This window comes from Molothrus ater, chromosome 3, assembly GCF_012460135.2.
Source record: "Molothrus ater isolate BHLD 08-10-18 breed brown headed cowbird chromosome 3, BPBGC_Mater_1.1, whole genome shotgun sequence".
Classification (NCBI taxonomy): Eukaryota; Metazoa; Chordata; class Aves; order Passeriformes; family Icteridae; genus Molothrus; species Molothrus ater.
This window is the reverse complement of record NC_050480.2, coordinates 33567888-33595384: the sequence shown is the minus strand read 5'-3', so window position 1 is coordinate 33595384 and position 27497 is coordinate 33567888. Positions and strand designations below refer to the sequence as shown.

Genomic DNA, 27497 nt, shown 5'->3' with positions numbered 1-27497 from the left:
ATAAGGCCGGGGCTGGCGCTGGCCGAGGGCTGCTCGCCCCCGCCCGCCCCCGAGCATGCAGTGCTTCCCCGGGCTGGTGCTGGCGCTGAGCTCGCTGCTGGGCGCCCTGGCGCTGCTGCAGCTCTCGCTGCACCTGCGGGTGCCGTCCCGCTACGGGAAGCACGAGGAGCGGCTGTGCCGGCCGCGGGGCCGGCTGCCGGCGCGCTGCGCCTGGTTCCTGCAGGAGCTGCCCTCCTTCCTGGTGCCCGCGCTGCTGCTGGCGCTGCGCAGCCCGCCCCGCCTCGAGCCGCTCGGCTGCCGCCTCCTCTGCTGCCTCTTCTGCTGGCACTACTTCTACAGGTACCGCCGCCGGGCACGGCTCCCGGCCGCCGCGCCTCGGGACAGCAAACCAAGGGAAGCTGCGGGAGCAGCCGGAGCCGGGCAGGCGGCGCGGCCGGGGCAGGTCCTGGCTGCAGCATCGCTCCCGCCCGAGTCCGGCTGGCCATCCGCGCCCCGGACTCCGCTCCGAGAGTAGGGACCGGCCGGGTGGGCAACTCTGCCCGGGGGGAGGAGCACCCAGTGGTGCTCGGGTGCTTGAACAGGGGAGACGATGGATGCTTTGAATTGTTCTCTTAGGGGGAGGGAAAAAAAAAGAAAGAAAGAAAAGAAAAAAAGAAAGAAAGGAAAAAAAAAGAAAAAAAGAAAAAAAAGAGAAGGTTTCGCTAAGTTGAAGGAAAGGTTTGGGTAAAACTCATCCAGATATTATGTAAAGGTGCATAGGAAGCGCCTGTTGCGGGCAGGAGAAGCGCCGCGTGTGCGGCGCCGGGAGCACCGGCGGCCGCCGAAGGCAGCCTTGGGAATACGCGCGAAGGTGGCCGAGAGCGAAGCCACGGAGCATCGGGGGCGCACGGCTCTGCCCTGAGCACCGGGAGAGCACGGCTCTGCCCATGGAGCACCGGGAGCGCACGGCTCTGCCCATGGAGCACCGGAGCGCACGGCTCTGCACATGGAGCACCGGGAGAGCACGGCTCTGCCCATGGAGCACCGGGAGCGCAGGGCTCTGCCCATGGAGCACCGGGAGAGCACGGCTCTGTCCGAGCACCGGGAGAGCACGGCTCTGCCCATGGAGCACCGGGAGCGCAGGGCTCTGCCCATGGAGCACCGGGAGCGCACGGCTCTGCCCATGGAGCACCGGGAGCGCACGGCTCTGTCCGAGCACCGGGAGAGCACGGCTCTGCCCATGGAGCACCGGGAGCGCACGGCTCTGCCCATGGAGCACCGGGAGCGCACGGCTCTGCCCATGGAGCACCGGGAGAGCACGGCTCTGCCCATGGAGCACCGGGAGCGCACGGCTCTGCCCATGGAGCACCGGGAGCGCACGGCTCTGCCCATGGAGCACCGGGAGCGCAGGGCTCTGCCCGAGCACCGGGAGCACACGGCTCTGTCCGAGCACCGGGAGAGCACGGCTCTGCCCATGGAGCACCGGGAGCGCACGGCTCTGCCCATGGAGCACCGGGAGAGCACGGCTCTGCCCATGGAGCACCGGGAGAGCACGGCTCTGTCCGAGCACCGGGAGCGCACGGCTCTGCCCATGGAGCACCGGGAGCGCACGGCTCTGCCCATGGAGCACCGGGAGAGCACAGGCGCTGCGGGCGTGCGGTGCCACGGCACCAAAGTTGGTTCATTATGCTCAATTCGTCATTCCTGCTCCACTACCGAAGTACCAATTTGTGTTGGGGCTTTTTTTTCTTTTCATACCTTTTCTTTTTAGAAACCCGGTCTTGTCAGAGTCAACGAATGCTGCAGCTCTAATTAATTCTGTATTTGCTAATCAGGAGTTTAAATAAATAGTAGGGTTTTTATCCAGTGCTGGTGATAACTTTGAAGAGACATAGCTCTACAATTGTTACCCAGTTCTGCAGAGTGTCACCAGAATCCATCTTCTCCACTTCCATTTTCTGTGGAGTTCTTTCATGAGAAAGCTGAATTTTGTTTATGGAAAAAAATGGCTTTTATTCACAAGTAGCAAGTGCACATACAAATGTTATGCCATTATGTAGTAAGGAGCAATGTAACTTCTGAGGCAAAACCTTGACTTGATTTGACAGTTTCCACCACCATTCCTATATCTGGGTTTTTTTTAGTTTGCTTCTTAGAAATAGAAAACATTCTTGTAATATTTGATCAGAAATAATTATTTGCTCCTCAACCAAAATCAATATATTGAAAATCCAGTTGCAGTATCTCTACAGATAGTTTAATGATAGAAACTCAAGGCTGTTCTGGAGATATTCCAAACAGAGAATGGTTCACGTTGCTAACACTATTTTAGGCATGTATTTGTTATCACTCACATTGTCTTTACTGCAGGAGTCAGCTCGAGGACACACCCATAACATATTTGGCTTCCAGAAAGCTAGATGTATTGATTAGATGTAGTTATAGAGAATTTAGTTAAATGCATTCTGTTATCAAGAATTTCTGATTGTTTGAGAAACACAACTATCAATGAACACCACTAGACAACTGAAGGAAATGTTACCCTATCAGTGTGCACACATCTATTGGTTCTGTGGCTTCTTTCCCAAATTTACTGCTGGACTGAGGCAAAAGCTCTGTGTTTTCATATGCTTTCTTTCCCAGACAATTTGGGGATCTTCTCATCTCTCACTGGAATATCCTTCTTCACTTCCTCACTTCAACCAAGTCTGTGTAAAACTTTTCTTGCTAATACAGCATATTACTCTAATATCAATCTCACAGGCTGCAGCCCCTTCTCACACATGCCATTCTGACATTCTGCTGAATCAATTAATATTTGAAATGTTGTATTAAATATTAATACTCTGCTGTTGTGCAAAAGAGCAGCAAAATCACAAAATAAAAGTTTTTCTGGGTTTTGCCTGACAATACTATAGGACAGGCAGGTTCTTTGAGGGATCCTTGGTAGAATGACCTATGGCCACATGGCTGTGTTTATGATTAGAGCTTTCTTGATAACATGAAAGTTTTAACAATCAGCACAGATAATTTTTATCTACAGTTTCTAGCAGGTAGGATAATTTCTTGTTACAGAGAATTTTTTAGCCCTGTAGCATATCTTACAGTTAAACAGAATTTCTGTAGCTTTCTTCTTTTCCAGACCTTTTAGCTACCTGGACTTTTTTAGTCCTCGGATCTTCTGAAGGTTGGGTCAAATTCTTAACAATCAGTAAGTGGCACAATAACTGTAATCTGGATTAAGCCTTGAACTAAAAGAATGGGACTTACTCAGTCCTTGGAGGAAGATGGCAACAATGGAGGAGACATCCCTGACCACTGGGCATCCACAGGTTTTGCCATCCAGAATCAGCTCCAGTCTAAGCCCACCTGCAGCTCCTGGATTTTCTAGGCAGTACCTCACGGAATTTAGGCTTCCCTGTTCCATGCTGAGAGCCACCACATCCTGGTGATAGTGCTGGTGGGCAAGCTGTCTTATTGCAGAGCTGAAAAAGGGGTGGAAAGAAGGGCACTTACATATGATGTGCACTTGCATATTATGGTTGTTTGCCTATAAAATGATGCTGAACAAATCATATTACCAAGGGGTACTGGTGAGACTGCATTAGAAAGTTCCATTGCCATACAGTGTTTGAAAAGAGGTCCAGTAATTTTACATAACAGTCAGGACCTAGTTTGACTTTTTGCATTTTGTTTTGTTTTGTTTTCATTTTATAATCTTTACTTGGAAGAATCTAACAACGGTTTTAAATACTTTCGTGATTAAACTTGACTGCAAGGATACTAAGTGTTATATCAATCAATAATAAAATTGCATTTACCTAATGGGTGTAGCCTACTTCATTTTCTGACTTTAAAATTTTGAAATGAATAAAGGTGTTCCACTCTTAATCATAAAGGTATTTTGTTAATCCACTCCTACTTTTACTACTGATCATCTGGTATCTGTACTGAAGCATTCCTCTGTGTTTGTATGACACATTTTCTTTGTGCATTGTTGCATAATTTAGTGACTTCTTTCTCTCCACAGGGGAGCTTTTATAATTCCTAATCTTGTCTCATCTACTATAGCAAACATACATGAGGAAGGGAAGTTTTCATCAGAGGTATGCTCAGATAGACATTACAGTCCATAATGGAGAAACACAGACTTCCAAAAGACTGCTGTGCTTAGCAATTCTACCTTTCTTTATGTTCTAGCCAGCTGTGTTGCCCCAGTAGCTCCTTTTAGATTGAAGCACATATTTCAGAGTAACTTCAAGTCTTGACCTGAAGACCCCTGAAAATGAAAAATCCGTCATTTTTTAATGTGTTTTAATTTTTTTTAATCCAGTGTTTTCTTTGGTAGTGTTATCTTCTAAATTCTTTTAACCTTACTTAAATATGTTTAAAATGTTTTGCCTAAATTTGAATGGTCTTGATTTTTGTCCCAGTGGGCCTTGCTCCTTCTATCCACCCTGTACTAATTTAAAGCACTCCCTAGTGTCCTTCAGTATTCTCTTACCATGATATCACTTACATGGTACTGGATCATGTTTTAATTTGCTTGTTACAGAGTTGTCAAGCCCTCTGTCAGCATCAGTTTGATGCAGATAATATAGGAGCACATGATCATATTTCTGGTGCATTAATTACCACACATGATGTCATATTTATGCTGAATTGATGGGTTTGTGGTGGATGTATGCCAGATATAGGGGAATAGGCATTACCTGATCTGACACAGAGTTAGAGTAATGCAGACACATGATACTTCATCTGACATGAAGTGGGTCAGGATAAAATTACCTTTTCATAAAATTAGGAACAGCCTTAAGCCACCATAATTAGCTGGTCCTGCTTTTGGACATGTTGTCAAATAGCTACAATATTTTTTTTTATTTGAACTGAGGTATTGTAAACTAGATTTATAATATCATTGAACCACAGCAGATCCTCAATGCAAGACTTTTTTTCCCCCTCTCAATCATCAGATAATTTCTGTGGCTTTTTATCCCTCTCCTTTTTTTTCTATTTCTATAAAACGAAGACATCAGTGTGTGATAAATGATACAGTGCCAGAGTTGTAGTAGCATGCCTAGAGAGAACATTACTTTCCTGTTCTGCCATCCTACTCCGATGTTTACACATTAGGAGAACACTTTTCTGTTTGGAGTCATAGAGCTACATCCTATGTTTCCAGGCTACTTAGAACACACTAGAGCTGGTGTGACCTGGATTGTAACCAAGGTTACAATCTATCACTCCTTAGGAGTGGTTTTCATTTATATCACTGTATTTCCTTCATTTTTAAATAACTTTTTTATATGGGCTCACTGCTTAGAAATGCTGTCCTGCCTACATTCATATTCACTGCTTGTCTAGAATTTGTGCCATGGGCCAGCTTAATCAGTGGTGATTTTGTATTTATTATCAGGCTCTTGAGGAGTATGCTGGAGGGTTGAAAGGACCACCCTAATACTGTTCTGGAAACTGGGTTAGCGCTGATGGTGCTCATTGACAAGGACATTGATGGTTCTCATTTAGAGGACGTCCTGCAGGAGTGCCGTGAGCCAGTTCTGGCAGGTGCTGTGCCCCATCCAGCCCACTGCTGGCAGAGAAAGGAGATGGTCACCTGGGTGGTGACTGCTCGTCAGAGAGCCAGCCCTCCCCTGGTGCTGCCCAGAGCAGAGATTTTCTGTCTGCGAGGATTCCAGAGGGAGGGGATGGAGCCAGGAGACTTCCCCTCCATCCTGCCTTGTCCAGTGGCCCGTGGTGAACCATGACAGCAGAACAACAGAACAGCTTTCTGCCTTTGTCTGCCACCGCTAGGCAGCAGCCTCTCTCTTTGTGCCTTTCAGGAAGGGATGAAGGCAGCCTGCTGCTGCTGCTGCTGCTGCTGAGGGGAGGAGAAGGAAGGGAGGAATCCCAGCCCCGGCCTCTTTGGCCGCTCTCCTTAGCTAGCCAGCTCTTTGTGTCTCAACAAGCACTTTATCAGCACAGCATGGTGTGAATTTCGTCAAATTCAAATGCTCTCTGGTGCTAAAGATAATATTCTTAAAATTGGAATTATTTGGAATCCGAAAAAAATCAAAATCTGAGTTTCCACGTCTGTTTTCAGTAAGCTCATAGCACCTTCACTGTCACAGGGTATGTTCTGTGGTTGCAGGGGCCTCCAAAAGTGATGGGGTAGGAAGGTAGAGAAAAGGAAGAAGAAAGTGAGAAAAGAAATTACTGCCAAGTCTGCCATCTGCATCTGCAATCTCTGTGGAAAGCTGGTTGTGAGCTGAAAATGATGGGTGGTGTAAGATGTACGTACAGGAACACTTCTTGTGATAAATGACTTACAAAGTATTTTACTTTGAAATGTAGTTTGTAGTACAGCCTTTCCTGCTGGAGGGGCTGTGCTGGGAAAGCAGCAGAAGCCCTCAGGTGGTGAGGAGAAACCCATTTGCTGCCTTTCCATTTTGCAGTCCAGCTTCAAAAACCAAAGGTGGGAAACATAACATGTGGCAATGAGAAGAAACCTTTGCAATCCAATCCCATATAAATCTTCATGCTGCATTTCTCTTACCAGTGAGGAAGACAGAGTGATGAGGGAGCAGAGGTGATGCCACCATGCACAATATTAGCAGGGAAGGCCTTGTCCCACTGACTTGTGAAGATAATCCTGAAGACAGAAGTGTAAAAGACAGGGTGCTGCATTTGCCCCTTCTGTGCTGCCCTTAATAGCTGGGGCACAAGCTACTTAAAGAGGCATTTCAGTTTCAAAGACCACCTATTACATCTACTTATTTATTTTCCTCTCTTGCAACTTTGTTTTCAATCAAATATCTATTTTCTATTTTATTCTGTTAATACATGAACAAACCAAACTGCTGTTCTCATTTCTGAAGTGCACTGGAGTGAATCTGAGAGACATTAAGTAAGGCTGCTCTTTGAGGTGCAGCAGGATCCCCAGACTCGTCTGATTGGAGGTGACCCATATGGTGCACCTGTAGCTGGTTTTCTAAAAATTGACATATTTCTAAAGAGATCAGGGAATGCAGAAATTTGTAGGCAAGAGAATGAGAAACGAGGAGCGTTTGAAAACTGCATCCTCACATAAGTTTTTAACACTTCTTTTGGCCAGTTTCCCTCTCTCTGGAATGAAACACTTCTTTTGGCCAGTTTCTCCCTCTCTGGGGGGAGAAAGGAAAAGGCTCTTGCTCTCCCCTGCTCTGCAGAATGCAGTGCTTGCCTGTGCTGCCTGGCTGGTCAGGCAGGTGCTGTGTTTACCTGGACTGGTCCTTTTCTTAAAGTAGGAATACCTACTTCTGATCAGTAAGAAAAGCAGCTCAAGACTCCAGAGAAATCCTGAAGGACAGAGGCTCCAAAGGAGTAAATTTTTTATAAATTAACTTGCTTATAATTTTTAGAGGTATTTGGTATTAGTTCATACAGAGTTTTAGTTATGTTTTCTGAAACACGAAGTGCATAAACAGAAATTAGATTTAGCTTGAAGGATATTTATATATTTAAGTGGTACTCTCCTTGCTAGTAGTGAATATAACCAGACCAGAAAATAACCATCAAGTCCAATAGATCCAATCCAGAGATTAATTTTTCCCCCCACAGAAATAGTTATTTTATCCTTTGACCTTAGAAAGTTACCATTATTAAGTGTCAATAACTAAAGACATTTCTATTGTTGGCCTCTTATAACCTCTATAATTAATCTCCCTATACAAAATCTGCAGGTTTTTGACAAGTAACAAATCCTGTTCTCTTTTCCTTCACCTTGATTTGGAATAGATCCTGACCAGATTCCTTTTGGCCTTCACCAGCTACACAGTAGCACATTTGCATCCTTTCTCCTGCCATTTGGCCTTGGCAGTAATTCTAGATCTGTCAGCAATATCCCGAACAGAGGCTGGCCATTTGCTGTGCCTCTTCTATGTATTCCTTGCTCCCCAGGCATCCCAGTGCATTACAGTAACGCTAAGATGTAATTTCTTCTCTTCTGTGAAAATAGTAGATTCATTGCTATTTTTATCCAGGTTCCTCAGATTAATGTACTACTAGCCAAGACAAGCATCTCTTCATATGCTTTGCCTCAGAATTGTAAAATGCTCATGTACCCAGTGGTAGTGTGGAGCTTGCTTCCTTGCAGTCTTGTCTAGCATTATGAAATGCTTCCTAATTCTGCTCTCGAAATAGAATACTATCTGATTGCCTTCCTAACAGTTAGCACAAATAATCCTATCTATACAGTCCTTTCCCAATGGGAAGTGGGCTAACATTACAGAAACCTCTCAGTTTTGACCAGGCCAAATTTTACCCATGTGATTTTTCCTTTTATCTCTATCTGGAAGATTTTCTGCAGAGATAACTTAAGACTTTTATCTTTTCTCACTTCCTTTCAAGACATCATGCCTCTCAGGAGTATCTTTATATCTGATGCTAATTCACTTGTGCTGTTTTGTTATTACCAGGCAGCTTTAAATGCACTAAAGGAGTATTCATGCCTGCTCTGGGACCTCACTGTTGCTGTTAATTACAAAATGACTTGGTGGGTGTCAGTCCAGCTGCTCTGCACTGAACTGTCCAAACTGCAGTTCCAGGGCAGACACCTGAGTCCCAGCCACCAGGACATCACCAAGGCACAAGAAGGTTGCTCTGATCTCCTCTGTGTGAGGCTGAAGCCCACCCAGGAACTGAAAGCACTTGCTATCCTGTGAGCTTAAATCTTTTAGGATGATTGATAACATTCTGAGCTCCAAACCTCACTGGGCTTTGGTAAGACTGGCAAGGATCTGGGAAAGATCTGGATTTGCATCACCACATTCCTGGTGTTCATATCAGAAAAGCAGAGTTATAAAGGGTTATACTAAGACAGAGACAGAAAAAGAAAAAAAATTATATACAGGAGTTTCTGTAAATGTTTTTACCAAAGGAGAAAATTATTTGTTTTAATCATGATGATGTCTGTAGTATTCCCTTATTTGGGCTACTCTTTTAAGCAGGAAATAAAAACCAAGAGAAAAGTGTTAATGTCCGCTCCATATGCCCAGTGGGAAATTTGTGATAGATCTTGCTCCTTCAAGATCCAAAAATCTGATTTTTTTTTATTTCTTATCATAGTAGAGGCAGCCATTAAGGAGGAAATAGAACTTTCATACTAAGCCAAAAAATATTGTTTGACAAAAGGACACACTTTAATAGCCCCTTTGTGTACTCAAGAGCCTGTATAATTAGGTAGTTTGCCAGTTTTATGGAGCTCCGTTAAAAACAATAAAATTGTGAAATAACCTCCTAGTAGTATGATTATAAATCAGTGTCCATCCCAGACATTGCATATTTCCCTTGGTGTAAGTTATATTCTTAAAATTAATTTTGGTCAAGAAGGGTTATGATAAAGAAATACTTTCAAACTTGAATTAAGATACAATTCTTAATTTATATACCTCAATGCGTTCTTCTCTGTCCAGAAATTGGTTTAAATGTGGCAGGTGAATTGATCAGTAGGGTGATCTTTACTGAATTTGGTCAAATAATTAAATTCATGTACATCTACACCCATTTAAATGTAAGAGTTGCATTACTCTTTGCTGAGCACTCAGCTGACATTCTAATTATGTTTGCAACATCTCTTTGTTACAACAATAGCAACGGGATTATTTTGTTATAAAACCCAACAAAAAAAAACCCAATTAAAATATTAGTTAAAATGTTCCATGTAGGGAAATAAGAAAAGGCAATTCATAAGAAAAAAAAGCAGTAAATTTTTCTACAGGTCCAAATTTGTTCTAAGAACCAGCTAAATTCTACCTAGCTGTGAACTTTTGAAGTACCAGTTACTACTGCATTAATACCAAAGGATGGGCAGAAAGTTTCACCATTCCTAGGAAGGTGTACCCAAATGTGACCTTCAACAGCAATGAAAAAAGGTCCTGTTGGAAGGAAGCTGGGTTTGACCTCCTCCTTCCTTACTACCCTTTATAACATGAGCAGCACCCACAGTCAGCTTCAGCCAGGTTTAAGATACCATTTTCCTTACAACAGAGCTAGAGTTCACCAACTTAATCCAATACCTGCCATGCTGGGAGACTGCCTCCCAGAAACGGCTCTGGAAAATGTCACCTTATCAAGGTTGGCTTCAAAGAGATGTGTTGTCTGCTAGAGAAAGAGGGTTTGCTTAGGGGAGATGCTAAGGAACAAATCAGTTCCCAGGCAAGACTTTGCTGAAGCAGGTCCTGAGGCAGGTGATGACCTGCAGCTCTTTGACGTACTGGTAAAGATGGGCTGGGTGACTTTCCTACAAAACCAAGGCTCCTTGATCTAGGTAGTCATGCCATCATTCAGGCTGGGCAGGAAGGCTACAGAGAGCTCTGAGTAAGTTAGCTTGGCTACCCAAAGAAGTATAGTCACATTAGCATGGTCTCCTGCTGGAGATGCACGTGCAAATACTTCCAGACAGCGTGGTCCTGAGCAAACCTTCCAGTGACTCCAGTCACACATCTGGGACAATGTATGGAACTCTATTAAACTTCTGCTGCTCTGAGAACAGGAGAGGAAGAAATGTTGAGAAATGACAGAATGGAAGAAAAGTACTTACATTATGGTGTTGAGGGTTTTTTTTCCCTGCTTGCTTCTCTTTAGAACCTTAAAAAAAAATCATTAAAGCAGTCACACTTTAAAACTTGGCTCAGATTAAGGTTACTAAAGTGAGACATGTCTCTGACTCTTCCTAGGGAAAGCAATTTAAACTTGGCGGAGCTGTCTGAGAAGTGCGTTTGTATCTGCTCAAACAGAAAGGTCGTCAGCTAACATTTTTAGAGTCTGTTCCTCTGGTTCAGCTGAGGCTATAATGTGAGCCTGCAACCCAGCCAAGTATGCTCTAGGCTGGCACTGTAGGGACAGAGCAAGGCTTTTCTGGCTGCTAGGATAATCAACAGAGAAGAAGTAGTCTCCTAGCTGGAGTTCTGGCAACATGGATTAGGAAAAATACAACATGTCTTGAATGCAGGGAAATAAAAACCACTGTGAGGTTTATGGGGCTACAAGGTGGGAAGAGACAGAAATGTCAGCTGCAAGAGCACAGGAGGAACAAGTAGGAGAGTTGTTAACAACAGCTAGGGCAGTAGTGGGGCAGGAGTGAGAAGAAATGGGAAGGAAAAGGTCATGATGTGAGAGGGTAATGCCCAGGTATCAAGAGACAATGCTGACACTGTGCTGAGTGATTCACCCAGCAGCTCTCAGTGTCAGGAAATCTTTTGACATATTTTGCAAGAAACAGAGACAATTGTGACTCAGAATCAGCCCATGGTAGCTTTTCCTTAGGGAAAAAAAAAGGCTTCTAAGTCCTATGATTATTTTAATGTAAGCACAAACTCAGGATCTGACCTGACCACATCAAATTTTGTTCCTCTCTATGTGTATGTACTGCCTTGAGTGTCATGAGATCACAGAGGTTCAATATGCTGGCTGAATATAATCTGACCAAGATTTAATGTTGAATAAGGATAGATTACCAATTGTCTGTCTTCCTTTGGTCATTTCTCAGGCCCACAGGGGCAATTTATGGAAAATAATGACACTTGATCTGGTAAGTGCAGTCGTAAGAGCACAGATCTATGCATCCCTGGATTTTGTGCCAGTTTTTATGTAGACGCATCCTCCTGTTCTGCTCATGATCTCAACCTCTGTGAACTCTTAAAACTCTGCTCCAGTGGAGCAGGGAACTTTTTTGAAGTGCACAGCATAGTGTCTGATTAAGTTACTCTGGCATGTCTTTCACACTTTTGGCAGACTCCCACAGTTTAGCAATAGGAACAAAGTGATCTGTTTTCATAAATATCAAGTGATTATTTCTGAAGAAGAAAAGAGGGAGATACTTTTGGCTGGCCAAGGCTTTGACACACTATTGCTTAGATAAAACAACAAATATTCTCATAACCTCTAAGTGCTGTTGCCCTTTAGATACTATCAAATAGTAGAGGTAATCATGAAGCACTGTGAGATCTGCACATTTGTCATCAGCACAATCCATCTAGTCAAGTTGAACTTTAATCCCCAAACAAGTCGTCCTTTCCTCTAATCCCCATGAAAGTACAAATCTGGACCAAGTTTAATTAGGGTTTCCACTGCGATAGCTGGCCTGGTGCTGAGTCCATCAGAGCCTCTCTCTGACTAAAATAGCACCATGTTCCCATTCCCAGGCAGTTCCTGGCCACATACAGTCCTCAAATTTTCTTCTCTTTCCTGATGGACATTTGTCTAGTCTGTCCTTAACAATTGCTGCTTATTGAGATTCCTAGTATGTTCCAATGCCTCACTGTCTTTCCCTAATATCTAAGCTGCATTTTCTATACACCTGTTCAGGCCTGTTTCTTCTTACTGTGTTCCCAGTAGACAAGGAGAATGCTTGACTCCTTTCTTCTTTGCAGGAGCTTTTTATACAGTTGCAGTTTGTTATGATGTCTTCCACTGGTTTTCTCTTAGTTATTTTAAAGAGCCTTGAGTCCTTCAGTCTTTCCTCACATCACACTTCCTAGACCACAGCTGTTTTTCTTTGGGTTGCTTCCACTATGTCTTTTATAGAGAGCTGGACAGAGCATCATTTAAGCTCCTACTAGCTCCATGCAAAGGGGAAAGATTACCTCAGGTGTCTCCAACAACACACTTTAACATTTGCCTTTTTCACAAAAGCCTGACCCATTGGCTCGTGCTCAGTTTGCCACCTACCACCATTCCCTCTCCTATTCAGCCCTTTTTTCAGCCTGTCTTTTACAGTTGGTCTTAATTAAGTGTAGTATTTTGCCATTGTCTTTATTGAATTAAATCAACTGTTTTAAAACTATCAAACAAGTTTTTCAAGACTATTCTAAACTCTGGTTTTCATTCTTGGTGTGCTCAGCATCTCTCAAAGCTGCATCAGCCACAAACATTGCGAATATTTTTTCCCCAGAAGCATGATATTAATGAAAAAACTCCTGAGTAGTAGCAGAAGAGTTTTTTGCAGAACCTCCCTCAAAAGATCTTTTTAGTTTGATAGTAAACAATTGTGAACTATTCCTTGATATAATTTTTCAATCAGTTTTGCAGCCACTTAACATCCTCTAAACCAGGAAACTCCGAGTTACTTATACAGTTGACATGTGAGACAGTGTAAAAAATCTAAGGTCGAGACACAGGACATCATCTGCTCCTACATCCTTCTCTTATACTATATCCAATTTATGTCAATTCCTTCGCTCAACAAACCTACCTCACGAAAATAGTGTTGCATATGGAAATGAGTCCTGTCCCCTGCTGTTACAGACCCACAGGACTCTGAGTCAAAGAGGCTGTGACAGGTTTTGCTGCTCAGACAAGAGGCTGATCAGGATGCACATTCTGCACTCCCCTGACTTGGCTGTGTAATGTCTGAGGGCAAACTGTGAATTTGTAGGGGATGGTACTGATTTCAGCAGGGGACATTCTGTACAGGGGACATATTCCCTTTGCTCTGTTAGCTCCACTTCGCCTTCTTTGTCTATGAAAGAGAAAAGTACTTTTTAAAAAAAATCTCTATCTTTCTGATGAATATGCCAAATTAGACAAGGGATGGTGAGAAAGATATAAATATCTGGTTCATCTGGCTCTTGTTTCAGTTGCCTTTGCTTAAGGGCAGTAAATCAATTCTTCTCTTTGTTTAGTTCAGCTCTCATTCTAATCTCCTTTCCACAATACAAACAAAAAAGAAAAAGCGACTGGGTTATAGCAAATGAAAATAAAATAATATTTAAATTAAGAATATTTCGAGCCTATTTGGTTTATACCAAAATAGAAACATGGAAGAAACAAATATGCCAATATAAATGTATACTGAGTGTAATTTGCTGATGAATTGTGACTTGCTGAGTGAGGCAGCTTGACAGTGCACCAAACCCAGCAGTTCTGTTCTTAGTGTGCCTTTAGAAAATGCATAATAATTAAAATACAGTGTTTTGACCCTGTATCTGCAAAACCAGTATGATGCTTTTCATTTTTGAATGCCTTTTTACCAGAAGGATTCTCCTTTGTTGGTTCTGTCTGGATGCTGGTAGTCACTGGGAGATACCAGATTTTCTAGTGACATTTTCAGAAATAATGGAAGAATACCAAGAGGAGTAATGAAGTAATTTATAAACAAAATTGCAAAACACTTTTGAAACCTGGCCACTGTTGCAGTGAATTTAAAAGAGGAAAAAATTTTGCCTTGGAGTCATGCCTACACAATTATTTTCTAATTAAAACCAAATACCCTTTTTAAGGTCTTATTCTTTTCCTTTTTCCTAATTTGTTTTCCAACCACTTATATTTTATTAAATAGAGCACATCTAATAATATCTGTATGCAATGTGAAGAGGACTAAGCTTTATCTATAAACTGGATTTATCCTTCTTACTTTGCTAAATGCACAGCATGCTAGCAATTTATATCAATCAATGAGGCATTACCGACTAGTTCAAGCTGGTCACAATGACTACTTCAGGCATTTATAATGTTGGAACTGAGTACTACATAGCTCAGATTCCTTACATTTATCCAAGGTTAAATGCATCATGTTTTTTTTTTTCCTTCAATGATTGATAGTGATACAGAAGCACCATTTTTTAGCCTTTCCCATGAGATACACATGCTTTTGAATTTTTTTTTTCCTATAACTCCCCTTCATTCAAAGGCAGTTGTAAGAAACTGTTTTTCTGACCTGTCACCAAGGTTTCAACCTGAAGTCTGTTTTTAGCTCTGTGGCCACAAGTCAAGTGCAGTTGCTGATTCCTTTGACTGTTCTGCAAGTGCTGTCATCCATGGTGTCAGCCTTCCTGGCACAGCAAGTACCACTCTGGAGCTTTACTCATAAATGCTGGTGTTAAGCAACTGCTAATCTATTCTAAGGAGTTTATCATCTTTGAGATGCTCAGTTTGTATAAAATGTTAGATGAGTCATGAGACATTATGAAACCCTGAAGGTATCACGCTGGATTAGAGCAGAGGCCCTTCACAGTCAGCACTCTGTCTTGGCAGAAGCCAGAGCCAGATCATTCAAAACAAAATGCAGTAAATGGTGGTCAGTTGTCCTCAGCAGCTGCTACCTTCTGCCTCTCTTCACTGGAATATAATTTATCCCCTGAAATATAAGAATTACTATTAATTCCAAATCTTTGTGTTTTCTTTGTAAAATAATCTGCCTTTTCTGTAATTTCTGATTATCCTCCCTCTCCCAGTCCTACCCAGCTCTTCAGAGTTTTTTCTAGATTACATTTAATAGAAATCTCATTGCATTCAAACTAACTTCCCTTCAGTATCAGGACAGACTGTTGGTCACAGCTATTCAGCTCTCCCAAATAAATTACCTTCTAGTATTGTGTGTTATTTCTTATCTGAAATAAGTTTATTCTTATTAATCTTCACTATAAGTTCAGCAGTCCCCATGGGCCAGTATAGCAGTCACTTACAAGTCTCTTCTCATTTTTCTACTGAATCCTACTGTGTTTCTGATGTCTTTGCATTAAATCAGTGCTGCCCAGACTTTCTCTTTCCCACTGCCTTGCTTCTCAAGAACTCCTTGAAACCCAGTGATGAGGCCATGTGTCTCAGGGCTTCCTCAGTCCTTCTCCTATCCCTTGATCAGATGTGTGCCTCTATCTCTTGCCCAAGAAAGATGAGTCTGCTCCTGCCAGAAGTCTTCATCAGCCCTGGACCTGACACTAAGAGACCACAAAGAAAGACTGTCCCTACAATAAAAGGCTTCAGGTTCAATTCATCTTGGAAAGGAACCACAAACATCCCAAGGATAGTAGATTGATTAAATTTTTTTAGTATACTCCTCAGAAATTAACCAGATTGAGAAATGACAGGTTTAGTATTGTTTGATACAGCTGAATCAAAAGACTTAAAGTCATATATCTATCTTTCTTATTCCTTAAATTATAGCCATCAAAATTTGTCCAAAGTCCTTTGGAGGAACATGGAAGTAGGGTATTTTGCATGTGGAAAAATATTGCTGGCTTTGAAAAGAGAGTTCATTCCAACTTTGTTTTTGCCATCACTAGATAGATAAATCTGCATGATTAAAACAAAAAAGATTGTTCTCTTGCTCCCCTCACTGACTCTATTCAATTATTTAACCTCTGTTAAGATGAGCTTACAAACTGGGCCACAGTCCAGGAAGTGATTACAGGTACCTGTAGACAGCATGACGAAGGAGGGTTAAAATGCCTAATTTCACTTTTGGAAGTGTTTTTGAGTGTTTTCTTTTATTTTCCCTTTAAACTGATAGCAAATTAGCCTGCTGCTTGGAACTGAAAATTTACCCATCACATTTGTTTTAACCCAGTCTGGGATAACTGAAAATTTTTAATTGGCCACAGGAAAATTAGGTGCCAGATTGTGTCCTGGTGTGGACTTGACAGTTTTCTCCTATAAATATCCAATGAGAATTATTGTAACACAACTCAAAACCAGTAAAAGTTTAAAATTACCTCAGAGTGCATTTAACCTACAAATAAACTACAGAATGGGGCTCAGAAAGTATGTGCAGACTAATCAGCAGCAGATGTCTTTGGGACATCTAATTTGGCATCCATAACTCTCCAGAATAATTAGAAGCTTTGTGTAAGGCACCACAGCCACCCCAAGCAGAAGTCCATCCTGTTTGTGAACAACTTGAGCCTTTGTCCAAGCAGTCAGGTATGCCAAGGGTGCCAGCAGCTCTCTAGTAATGTGATTCCAGTGACAACCTATGGTGTTAATTGTTGGTGCAAAGAGAACTGGTCTGTGTAATCTCCCCAGGTCTGGACACCAATCTTGTCAATCTGTGCCCAAGAAAGATTGAAAGTAAATCCATGGTTTGATAGCAGGCCAATCCTTTCATGTCTGAGTGGTCTGTAGTTAGTGTAACACAAATCACAAGGTTTTTCTTATCACCTGAGGTACGGGTATTTGTACAAATAAGAAAATGAAAACAGTCCCATAAGGAAGGAGATGCAGTAGACTCTAGAGAGCTGTCCTCTACTTAGAGAGGTCTTTGAGAAGGTACCAGTAGAGTGGTGAGATCTGCAGAGCTCAGCAAGGAGTTTTCAGGGAGTGAGAAAAGGGGCTGCAACACGGGCCCTTGATGGAGCAGGGCCCATCATTATCTCGCCTACTGCATGAGCCCTGCAGCAACTGCACAACCCCACCTGTCTGTGTTTTCCAGGGTCAGCTTAGTGCACACATGAGCTGGGAGCTCCCTGGGGGCATCACCCTCATGGGAGGGCCTGGCTGCCCGCCCTGACCTGAGCCACCAGCTCTCTCCACCTTTTGTACCTCTGGGTGGGACAAGCAAGGAGCCAGAGTACATGGAGCCCAGGCCGTGGGCAGTGGTTCTCAGGCACTGTTTCCCACCTTGGTTCATCCTCACCAGGCAGTCAGGGCAGGCCCAGCCCCCCACAGTCCAAGGAGAACCAAAATGTCCCTGCAAGGACTCAGAGCATTCCTGGTCAGGAGAAGTCCATAAGTCTCTCCTGGAAGCTGGCCAGGGTCACAGGGGATGGGCCAGGGCATTCAGACCGTGCCCCAGCATGAGTAGGACAAAGCTGGGTTATGGCCAGCACCTGTTTTCAAGGAGAAAAGCACCACATCAGCCCTGCCCATCTTGCAATCCTTCTACTTCCTAGCCCTTTGTTCATCCTGGTTAGACCCAGAAGAAGGCCTGGTGGCAGAGGCATGGATGGGCAGACACAGCAGGAGGCTGTGGAGGGAACCAGGTGTCCTCCATTCTGGGCATCCTTGGCCCAGCTGCCCCAGGTGTGAAACACCTTGAGCTTCCAGATGTATAAATGAGCTGTTACTGTCTGAAACACTGCAACTAGGGCCTGGGGAGGAGAAGATACAGCAGGAGCATAAACATCTCTGACTGACAAGCTCTTGGAGGACTGACAATCTACTCTTATGGTAACATTTGTGAAAGATTTCCACCTTCTGTGGAAAGAAGATCAAACCTATACTTTCCCTGGGTTTAGGTAAGAGTCTCCAGAGTTTTCAAGAAGCTGGGCTAATACCTCTAAGATGAAATTTGATGCAATGTCAAATGATTTTCTCTTCAAAACCTGGGGTTTTTTTTGGAAAATAAATGATGGGGAAGAAAATGAATAATGCATTATTCATTCATTTAAAAAGAAGCTGTTGGCAATGGTTTAGTCAGATGCAGTGCCTTTGGCTGGTAAAGATAATAAAGGAGTAATGAATTAGTCATCAATACTGCACCGAAAGTAAAAGGTCAAATTTGTCATTGGACTAAAACCAAAAGGCCGGATTTGTTCTGTTATTCTAAAATGGTGGTCTTCAGGCCCCCTTTGATTTTCACACTGCAAAATAGTTCCAGCAGAGCTGCAGACTCTTCTATGGAATATTTAAAACTATTAAATGCCCCTGCTTTATCTCTGTTGCTTTTTCAAATCTCATCAGGAATAGTTTGTGCACCCTCAACTAGCCATGTAGTACAATCTCATACAGAGAATTGAATGTGGTCTCTGGTTTAACAGACCCACCAAGATTTCCTTGGAGAATTTGTTCCACAACAAAGACTCTTGGATGAAATTCTGACTTGGATTGTCCAAACTGCTATGAGGCAGGATTACAGTGATGCCAGGATTTTACTACCTCAACAACTAAACAAAGCTGGTACCTCCTGGCTCCCCTGCCGTTGTACTTTTACTTCGCATGCAGATTCTTTCTGTCCTGTGTGCACTCCATGGCAGAGAGGTTTGTGGCCTCCTGTTACTGCAGGATAAGTCACCTTTCAAGGGCCTACAACCTCTGCAGCAACAGCAGCACCAGGAAGCAGGACAGAAACAATCAGTTTGTCTGGGACCTGAGAACCTTCTGTTTGCATCAGCTGTAAAAAATCAGAGACTCTTAAACCTGACTGGTTTTGGCAAAGGACAAAGAACTGCCAGTCCTACTTGAATCTACTGTATAAATTCACCTCCTAAATAATTTTGTGTGGTTTGCATCATTCCCTCTTCTATACAATTTGCTGTCTTCAAGCCTGCATTTGAAATTTTCACACTTTTTTTCATAACTGTTCAGGACAAATTTGTCTTGACAATGTGACTTCAACAGCAGATCAGAATGCTAAAGCTGGCCTTGCTTACTCATAATTCCAGCATCACATTCCTAAAGGGCAAGATCAGTAATTATTGGTAACATTACTCCAAAGAGCATTCCTTCCCTTTCTGTAACAAATATGACAAATGTGATATCACTATCTGAAGAACATTTTCCATACCTCTTGCATTTCTCTTTCTTTAAAAGTATTTAGCACTTCTGCATCACAGCTGCCTTAATTGCTGGAAATCTGTCTTGCCTTGCTTTGGAAAGCAGTGAATTAACATGCTGCTGCTTGTACTCTGCTTACTCACTTCCAGACATGGAATGATTTAATCTAGATTTATAATATTGTGAGATTTTATGCCTCAGCTTGCTTTAGTTGACACTTGCAACATGGGATGTGAATTACTTATCAGCAATGCTTATATACTGGTATGATGAGCACCATCCAAAGCCCAAGAGGGCAAAAGAAAGAAATTCAGAGTGTATATTTTTCCACTTGCAGAACTTAAGTGGCCAGGTAAGAAAACACATACTAAAAATTAATATAACTTCGTTTCACTCTCCAAGGGATGATATGGATTGCCCAAAGTGTCAACGGGGATACTCCCACCTGAAGCAAACATACATATAAATTAAAACTATACAAGCACCAATTATTTGCTGGCACAGATGTTAATGCTACTGTGAGCACAGCTGCTGCCTAAGAAAGCCCAGTTGCTGTAGTTGCATGGAAATCTTGGTGTTTGTCATATTAAACTTATGGCTGTAGCTCTTCTTATTTTAAACAAAAGCTTGAAAGCATGGAGGGGAGGCAAGGACTGGAGGTAAAGCAGCTCCCCAGGCAGGGAAAAACAGTTCTCTGCCCCTACATTGAAGTGTCCAAGCAGAGCAGGACAGAGCTGTTGTGTGTTAGAGATGCATGGGGTCTCTTTCTGAGTGAAGTGGGAGAGGCTGGGGCAGAAGATTGCATTTTGGGCTGTATACTGCAGGGGATGAGAGAGCCAGAGGGTCTCAACACTGCCTTCAAGCCCATCTGCCACCATGAGTTAAAGCCCTCAGGGATCAGGAATGTCTTCTCCATAACAAAGCTCCTCCCGACGTTCGATGCTTGTGGCATAGTAATGGTTGTTTGGAGAATCAGTATTGCAGTTGGTGCTGCCCTTCACAAACATCAGTGATGACTGAACATCATGTCCCCATGTCCCTCCACAGCAACCAATCTTCCCTTGGCCCACTGGAGCATTAAATCAAGGCTTGAAATGAAAATGGAGTTTGTGGGCACGAATTCCTCATTTTCACCCACAAGCGTAGAGAAAGGTACAGAGACATTTTGAAAGCATCAGTGAATCTGGATGAGCTTTCTAACTTCCCACCTTGGGTGCAGTCCTGCAGGACCAGAAAAAGATGTGTATCTGTAGGATTTCATGTTCCAAATAAATTGCTGATCTTATATTGTTGCAGCTCTTTTCAAATTTTTTGTCTTTATTGACCTATTTTCTACTTTGTGCTTTGTTCAAGTTTTTTTCCCTACAGCAGAGAAATTGCAAATACAATGTTATCATGAGCAATGTGCTGACTTTTTTTTCTTATCTACCTTAGGACATTTATTTACCCTTTCTTCACTAGAGGCAGACCTTTCCCACTGCAATTGCTTTTCTTTGGCATGTTATTCTGTATCTATAATGGCTTCCTCCAGGGGTACTACCTGATTTACTGCGCTGAATACCCAAACGATTGGTGCACCGACATCCGATTTACATCAGGTAATTACAGCTGCAGGATTCCCAAGATCTAATCTCCAAGCAATTTGTAAGCATTTTGAATTATGTCCTAATCTTCAGTGAACATGTGAGTCAAATCTGTTGTGATGGAAATCAGCATAAGACCTGCTTGCTGGCCCAGATAAAACAAGTGTGCAGTAACTTTTTTTTTCCTGTTAGGCAGCCACCTTTGAAGGTATATCATGCTATGTGTTAGTCTCAAATCATGAGCCTTGTTTTACTGACAGCACTCCAGAGCCTCCTGCTGCAGTGGGCCACAGAGATGCAATCTCAGGCCCCAGGTGCATGGGGCTGTGCCCTTGCTCAGCCAGAAGTGTGCACCCAGCAGTGGCTGTGTGCGAGCGCAAGCTGTGGCTTTCTCTTCCCTGCCAGGCAGCTTTGCACTCCATGCAGCTATTCTGAGTGAGAGAGAAAAGCAGGGCAAAACCCCAGGATGAATGAAGCTCTGGGGACAAAGAGCTCTTTTTTCTCATGTAAGGCACAGGGGAAGATTAGAGATCACGCACAGTCTGGTTGTATGTTAATACGATTCCTTTCTATTCTGTAACTTAATAGCCTAACTGAATTTCACCCTGCAAAATCCCTCAGAGAATAAATGAACAAGAGCAGTTGGATGGCATTACAGATTTGGTACTGCACAGAGAGTGGTTTTAAATGTAAACATAGAAATGAGGATTAACATGGATGTCTGAGGAAACGTTTCAGATACAATAAGTACAAACTAACCAAGGTACTCGCAATACCCTGTTTCAGACCATGGATGCAAGTCCAGTCTTTTCAGACAGCATCACATACTAAAAATTCTGGACATTGTTCAGTAAGACCTCACATATCCAACAAAGAAAACACCATATAACTTCATTTTCATGATAAATAATATATATATATATATGTTTAATGTTAAAAAAAAAAAAAGAAAAAAGAAAATCAGCATTAGCAGTACTTGAAATATTAAGGAAAAAAACCAAAAACCCCCCAGTATATTCTTCCTCTGCAGACTCTTACCAACTTTCTGTTGCTACTGGAAATGTTGAGGTTTTATCAGCATTAAATCTTTTATTTAACATTGTATTGCACACACTATTTCTTTTCTTGTTTTCCCATCATTGTCAGAGGTGGTTTTCTCAGTGTCCAACGTGTCACAAAATGAAGGGCATATCATCTGCAGACTTTCTCAATCAAATGCCTCTGGTTTTTCAGTTAAATGGAATCTGGTCAATGGATCACTCTGGCCAGATAATGTCAGAATCCTTCAGCAAGTACCTACTTTCCATCCATGCCCAAAGCTCTGTCCAGGCAGCCTCACTGCCAGTGGACTGAGAGGTGCTGAGACGTAGGCTCCTTTCCCAGCTCCAGTGGTGTGCTGGATAACTCTGTGTCTCTGTGCTCCCTATTCCTCAGCAGTAAAAGGAGGGTATTGGTACTCCTCTACAGCTCAGTGCTTACTTTGTGCACAGCTGTGGCTGGCTGTCATGAGCTGTGGTGGCCATGGGGTACTTTGTGTCCCCATCAGTATTCAATAAATGGGGACTATGGTCACCTGGAAGTTCAGCTCAAAGTGCTCTGGTGTCACCAGACACCTGTGCTTCTCCTGTTCAGTAGCCTTCTTGGCAGCAATGCATCTTTTGACTTGAAAAAGAATCCACCCACCTCAAATTATGACCCCTATCTGTCTGCTGCAAAGATAAACCTCACACATGAGCTTGAGCAGGGATATCTGGACAGAGCTGTCTTTCTAATCCATTTCTTGTCGGTTTCTTAGGCCTCCTCTTATTTCTGCTGGGAATGGGAATCAACATTCACAGTGATCTCCTGCTGCGCCAGCTGAGGAAACCCGGGGAAGTCACGTACAAGATTCCTCAAGGTACATTCTTATCTCCCCTTCCTTGAAGGAAGTAGGGCAGCAGAATAAATAATGTTTTCTGACTGAATTCACAGGAGAGTGACAGTAATGGCAGAGAAGCTGGTCTTGCACAGCTTCTCAGTACCTCTTGCACAAGTATTTGATTCAGGTGCCCCCCAAAGCTGCAGGGACTGGTGCAAGCTGGCTGCAGGTAGTCCAAGGAAAGCAGCAAGAGTATCTGGAAAACACAGACTGTGAGGAGAGATTTAGGAAATTGGCTGGTAATTCTGAGAAGATGGAAGTGGACACAGGAAGAGGATTTTAACTTTGCAAAAGGCAGCTGCAAAGAAGGAAATAGTCTTCTCCATGCCCAGAAAGAAGTAGTAGTGGACTTCTTACTGTGCAAAAGGTGGATTCAAACTTCAGGGGAAAATAATAACACCAAGGATGCAAGGTGCTGAATTGCCTTTCCAGGAAATGTCTAGCTCTGTAGAGCAACATGGATAGGAATCCAAGAATTTCTTGGGCTTGGTATTGACTCCTTCTGCTGGCTTCCTATGGATGGTGATATGTCTCTCCCAGAGTTTCTCGCCTCCAATATTTACCGCCCTCTTGTAAATGTTGCAAAATCTGAGACCCAGATATTGCATTCCCCACAGGCAGTGAAGTTGCAAAATATTTTTAGGACATGAAAAGGATTGACTAATGCTAATTCTTGTAATTTAAATCTAATAATGGCCTTTCTTAAGTTATTTTCCAAATGAAAAATGGTTGTGAAAGTGCTGGAAACCTCTGAGTCAGAATCCCCATTGATTCTTGTGTTTACACATGAATTTCAAACAAGATCCCCCTTTGGCATGGTTCCACTGGCTTCAGAGAAGTGCATTTAGGTTGCTGCTATGGGCTTAATAAGAAAGGGTATATATTCTGCTGCTGACTTCATGTGAAAGAACCTTCCATGTACAGGAGATGACTGTAAAAATTAAATACTTTGTCTGTTGCTGCAGGAGGACTGTTCACCTACGTTTCTGGAGCCAACTACTTTGGAGAAATTGTGGAATGGTTTGGTTTTGCCATTGCAACCTGGTCCCTACCAGCCTTCGCCTTTGCCTTTTTCACTCTCTGCTGCATTGGTCCACGTGCTTATCACCATCACAGGTATCAAACTGTTCCGTGCCATAGGCTGCTACTTCCCCTTGGAATGCAGTTTGCAAAATGCCAGGGAGGACCAGAGCCAGGATTTGGGATAAAACTGAAACCTGAAGCCATGTACAGGAGGTGTATTGGCTTATTTGCGTAAGGCAGGCAGGCAGCTGGTGCCCCTGGCCTGACAGTCATTTATTGTGACCTGAGCTGCATCACTGCTTCCACCTTGCTAAAGCCTCTCTTTACTGAGCCTCATTAAAGTGAGCCTTTCCTAAGGTTTCCCTTGCAACCTCTGCAGTCCTTTGGAACAGATATGTTCTGAATTCCTAAAATTTCTACTTTAGGCCTATTAGAATCTTAACAATATTATCAGTTAATTAAATAACTGGGTGTAAATAGTATTGGAGCTGCTTTTTTGCAGAGTAACACACTAAGAAAACAAAGAAAGGCAGCTTGGAGCAGTTTTAAGGTTCCTCAGCTGATCTGTATTGAAACTGTGAAGTTCCCCTCCATATAGGCAGGTTCACTGTCTTGCTTATTTTCTTTCAGGTATTACCTCAAGACATTTACGGACTATCCAAAATCAAGGAAAGCCTTGATTCCTTTTGTTTTTTAATGACTGAAATATGGACTCTTTGTTTTGTTTTTATAGGAATTTTTTTTCCAATTCCTAGTTTTAATGCTAGGTCTGACTATAATTAATTGTATAAGTGATATCCCAGGATTGTAACAGACAAGAAGGTAATTTGGAATGGAAGTTCTTGTTTTAATTAGAGGGGAAATTGCAGATAGTTGTGGGCAAAAGGACTCCCCAACAAACATATTTGCTTCTCAGTGCAGTTCTATCTGTGGAAAACAAATATATACCTGCATTGACATCAGAGAAAAAACATTGGCTAAATATTGTTGCAGAAAAGTAAAAAGTAAGCCCATTGCTTTGGAGAAAGTCTTCAGCCACTCCAATTTATAGCACTCCTGCAACTGCCCCCATGCTGCAGCACTCGTGCCCTCGCTCTGCTGGCAGTGCCCTGGGTGTTGCCACACTTTAAACCAGACAGGGGGGTCTCATTTGCCCCAAAAAATTACTCAGCCCATTATTTTTCATCTAAAAGCCATCTTAACTCCCAGAAACACAATGTAACAGGAGGGAGCTTGTGCTGGCACAAGGCTGGGAGCAGTGTGCCATGGCACAGAGGTGGGGTACATGGAGATGGAAGCTGGCACTCACAAGCACAATGTCTGTGTTCCTTCCTTAAGCATTGCATCCCTCACTGTCAGATGATTAATCTTCAGCCATCAGGGTTTGTTTTTTAAATGTGCTTTGTTATATCAATTGCAGCTCCATTAGCATTTCTTTTCTCTTGCAAATCCAGATCTTTTTTTCAGAATAAAATTTTTCCACTTGGTTGTTGTTCATAAAAAGATTTGAAATGGTGATGTATGACAAAAATTACAACAAATAAAGAGCTCTGTGTTGAAGAAAATGCTCTCTGATACTGGAAGTACATTTTGTCTACAGAGAATATTTTCAGATACTCTTATTAGGAAATGATGCAGAGATGTTATTGAAGTTTTACAATCAGACAAATCTCTTCCTAATTTCAGGATAGTTAGGAATTTTCCAAAAAATGTCATTAATCCCAATAGGAAGAGATGTCCCCTTGGATGCTGATAGTTTTGGTTACCCTTTAGAGCATAAAATCCTGCTAAGAATTATGCTGAGCAGCTGGCAAGAAAAAGACCAGACTGCACACATGAAACATACTACCTACTGTTGGAGTGACCTGATTGATTGTATGCAATTTCCTCCAAAACACAATAAAATTTATGTGAAACACAGAGCTGTGTTAGCCTATCATTTACTGTTTGCAGAAACAAATCTCTGTGATGTTGCTTACCAAGTTCTGCTCACAGCAGCTTCCTCCTTCTGAACAAACCCTCCCTTCTTTGCTCATATTATAAATCTTCTTCACTACCAGAGCAGAGCAGCCAGCTGGGGTTGGCTCCCACTGGACAGTCCCTCTACAGCCCAGAGGAGAGCCCTGTGTGGGCAAAGGTAAGAGAGGGAGAAAATAAGATGCAAGCAAAATTGTTGTTGCATGGGATGAGAATTTCTACATTAGCACCACAAAGGTGTTTTCCTTTGGTTACCATATTTAAAGCGAGGCTGGAGGCAATGAGGATACCAGGTTGGAGATTGACCCCTTCTCCAGGGAGTGGATGCTGAGTATGAGCAGCAGCTGTGCTCCCCAGAGCTCCTTCCCTCAACATATCCTCCTTGATAATCCCTCCTTGCAATTTTCCCCTCCAAAGCCTCACAAGTGGTGAGAGAGCAAACAGTCCATGAGTGCCAGTGTTCCTAGCTGCTGTCTCCTCCATCTATTTCTGAGCCAGGGGAGAGCAGGGACCATGCCCTGCCTCACCCTTTTGACCAGAACAGGACTTGTGCAGACTTCTCTGTCCCTCCTACCCACCCCTCACTGTGGTATTTTTGGGGTCCCCAGCGCGAAGGAGGAATTGAGAATCTGACTCCATGTTCTTAGAAGCCTAATTTATTGTTTTATGTATTTATATTATATTATATAAAAGAATACTATGCTAAAACTATACTAAAGAATAGAGAAAGGATACAGACAGAAGGTTACAGAGAATGATGATGAAAACTTGTGACTACTTCCAGAGTCCTGACACAGCTGGATGGTGATTGGTCATTAAGTCAAAACAATTCACATGAAACCAATGAAACAGCCGCCTGTTGGATAAACAATCCCCAACCACATTCCAAAGCAGCAAAACAAGAGAAGTGAACCAGATAATATTGTTTTCATTTTTCTCTGAGGCTTCTCAGCTTCCCAGGAGAAGAAATCCTGGAGAAGGGATTTTTCAGAAAATATGACAGTGACACCTCACATCCAAACAGGACTATTTCCTGCATTTATTTTGTCTTGCTTAATATGTGCACCAGGTAGCCAGTCCCAGATACCAGTGCATGGAGCTGGGAGAACTGGTGCTGGTCCAAGGAAGGAGATGCCTGCCTGCAGGTTGGAGAGCCCTACAGCCTGGCACAATGCACTTGCTGGGCACAGGGTGCCTCCAGGTGATGGACATCTTGCAGGAGTATCTCCATCCTCTCTGTCATGGGCCTTGGACATGTTGGTTGCAGGCAGGAAAGGAGCATGTTTTCCTTCTGCCCCATCCCGTGGCATTTTTGGACAGCAAGAGCAAGATACATATGCTTTAAACCCCCTACAAGCAATGATTGCAGTTAATTGTCATGGAGAGGTGGCACAGGCTCTCCCCATATGGAGATCCTCCGTGGGAGTGCACCAGGGCAGCAGAACTCCTGAGAAATGTCTTTCATCATCCCTTACTTTTATAAGGAAAAATATATCCCCATGTCTGTGGGAGAAAAAAATGCAGCAGACATTTCCATATCCTTCTGCTCAAGCCTCTGGAAGTTATGTACACATATGATTTCAGAGCTGACTGTAGAATATTTTGCAAAGCAGCACTTCCCTGACTTTCTTTGCAATGTCCTTTTGTTCTGCCAAAACCCAACAGATGTGTCCTCTGCTGGTGAGCATTTTAAAGAATTGCTCGTTCCTTTTCTCCCTCTTTTGCAATACTGTTTTTCTGTTTGGTTTCCTTCCATCATTCACATCATAAAC

At 42.8% G+C, this 27497-nt stretch overlaps 1 protein-coding gene across 1 annotated transcript; it reads left to right on the top strand.

Moving 5' to 3' along the window:
• The first annotated feature begins 45 nt into the window (after positions 1-45).
• SRD5A2 (steroid 5 alpha-reductase 2) lies at positions 46-25668 on the top strand. Its single transcript, XM_036381278.1, has 5 exons — positions 46-339; positions 20659-20822; positions 22603-22704; positions 23691-23841; positions 24379-25668. Exons 1-5 carry the CDS (start codon positions 56-58, stop codon positions 24443-24445), a joined length of 768 nt encoding a protein of 255 aa, XP_036237171.1. The 5' UTR covers positions 46-55; the 3' UTR covers positions 24446-25668.
• Positions 25669-27497: the final 1829 nt, after the last annotated feature.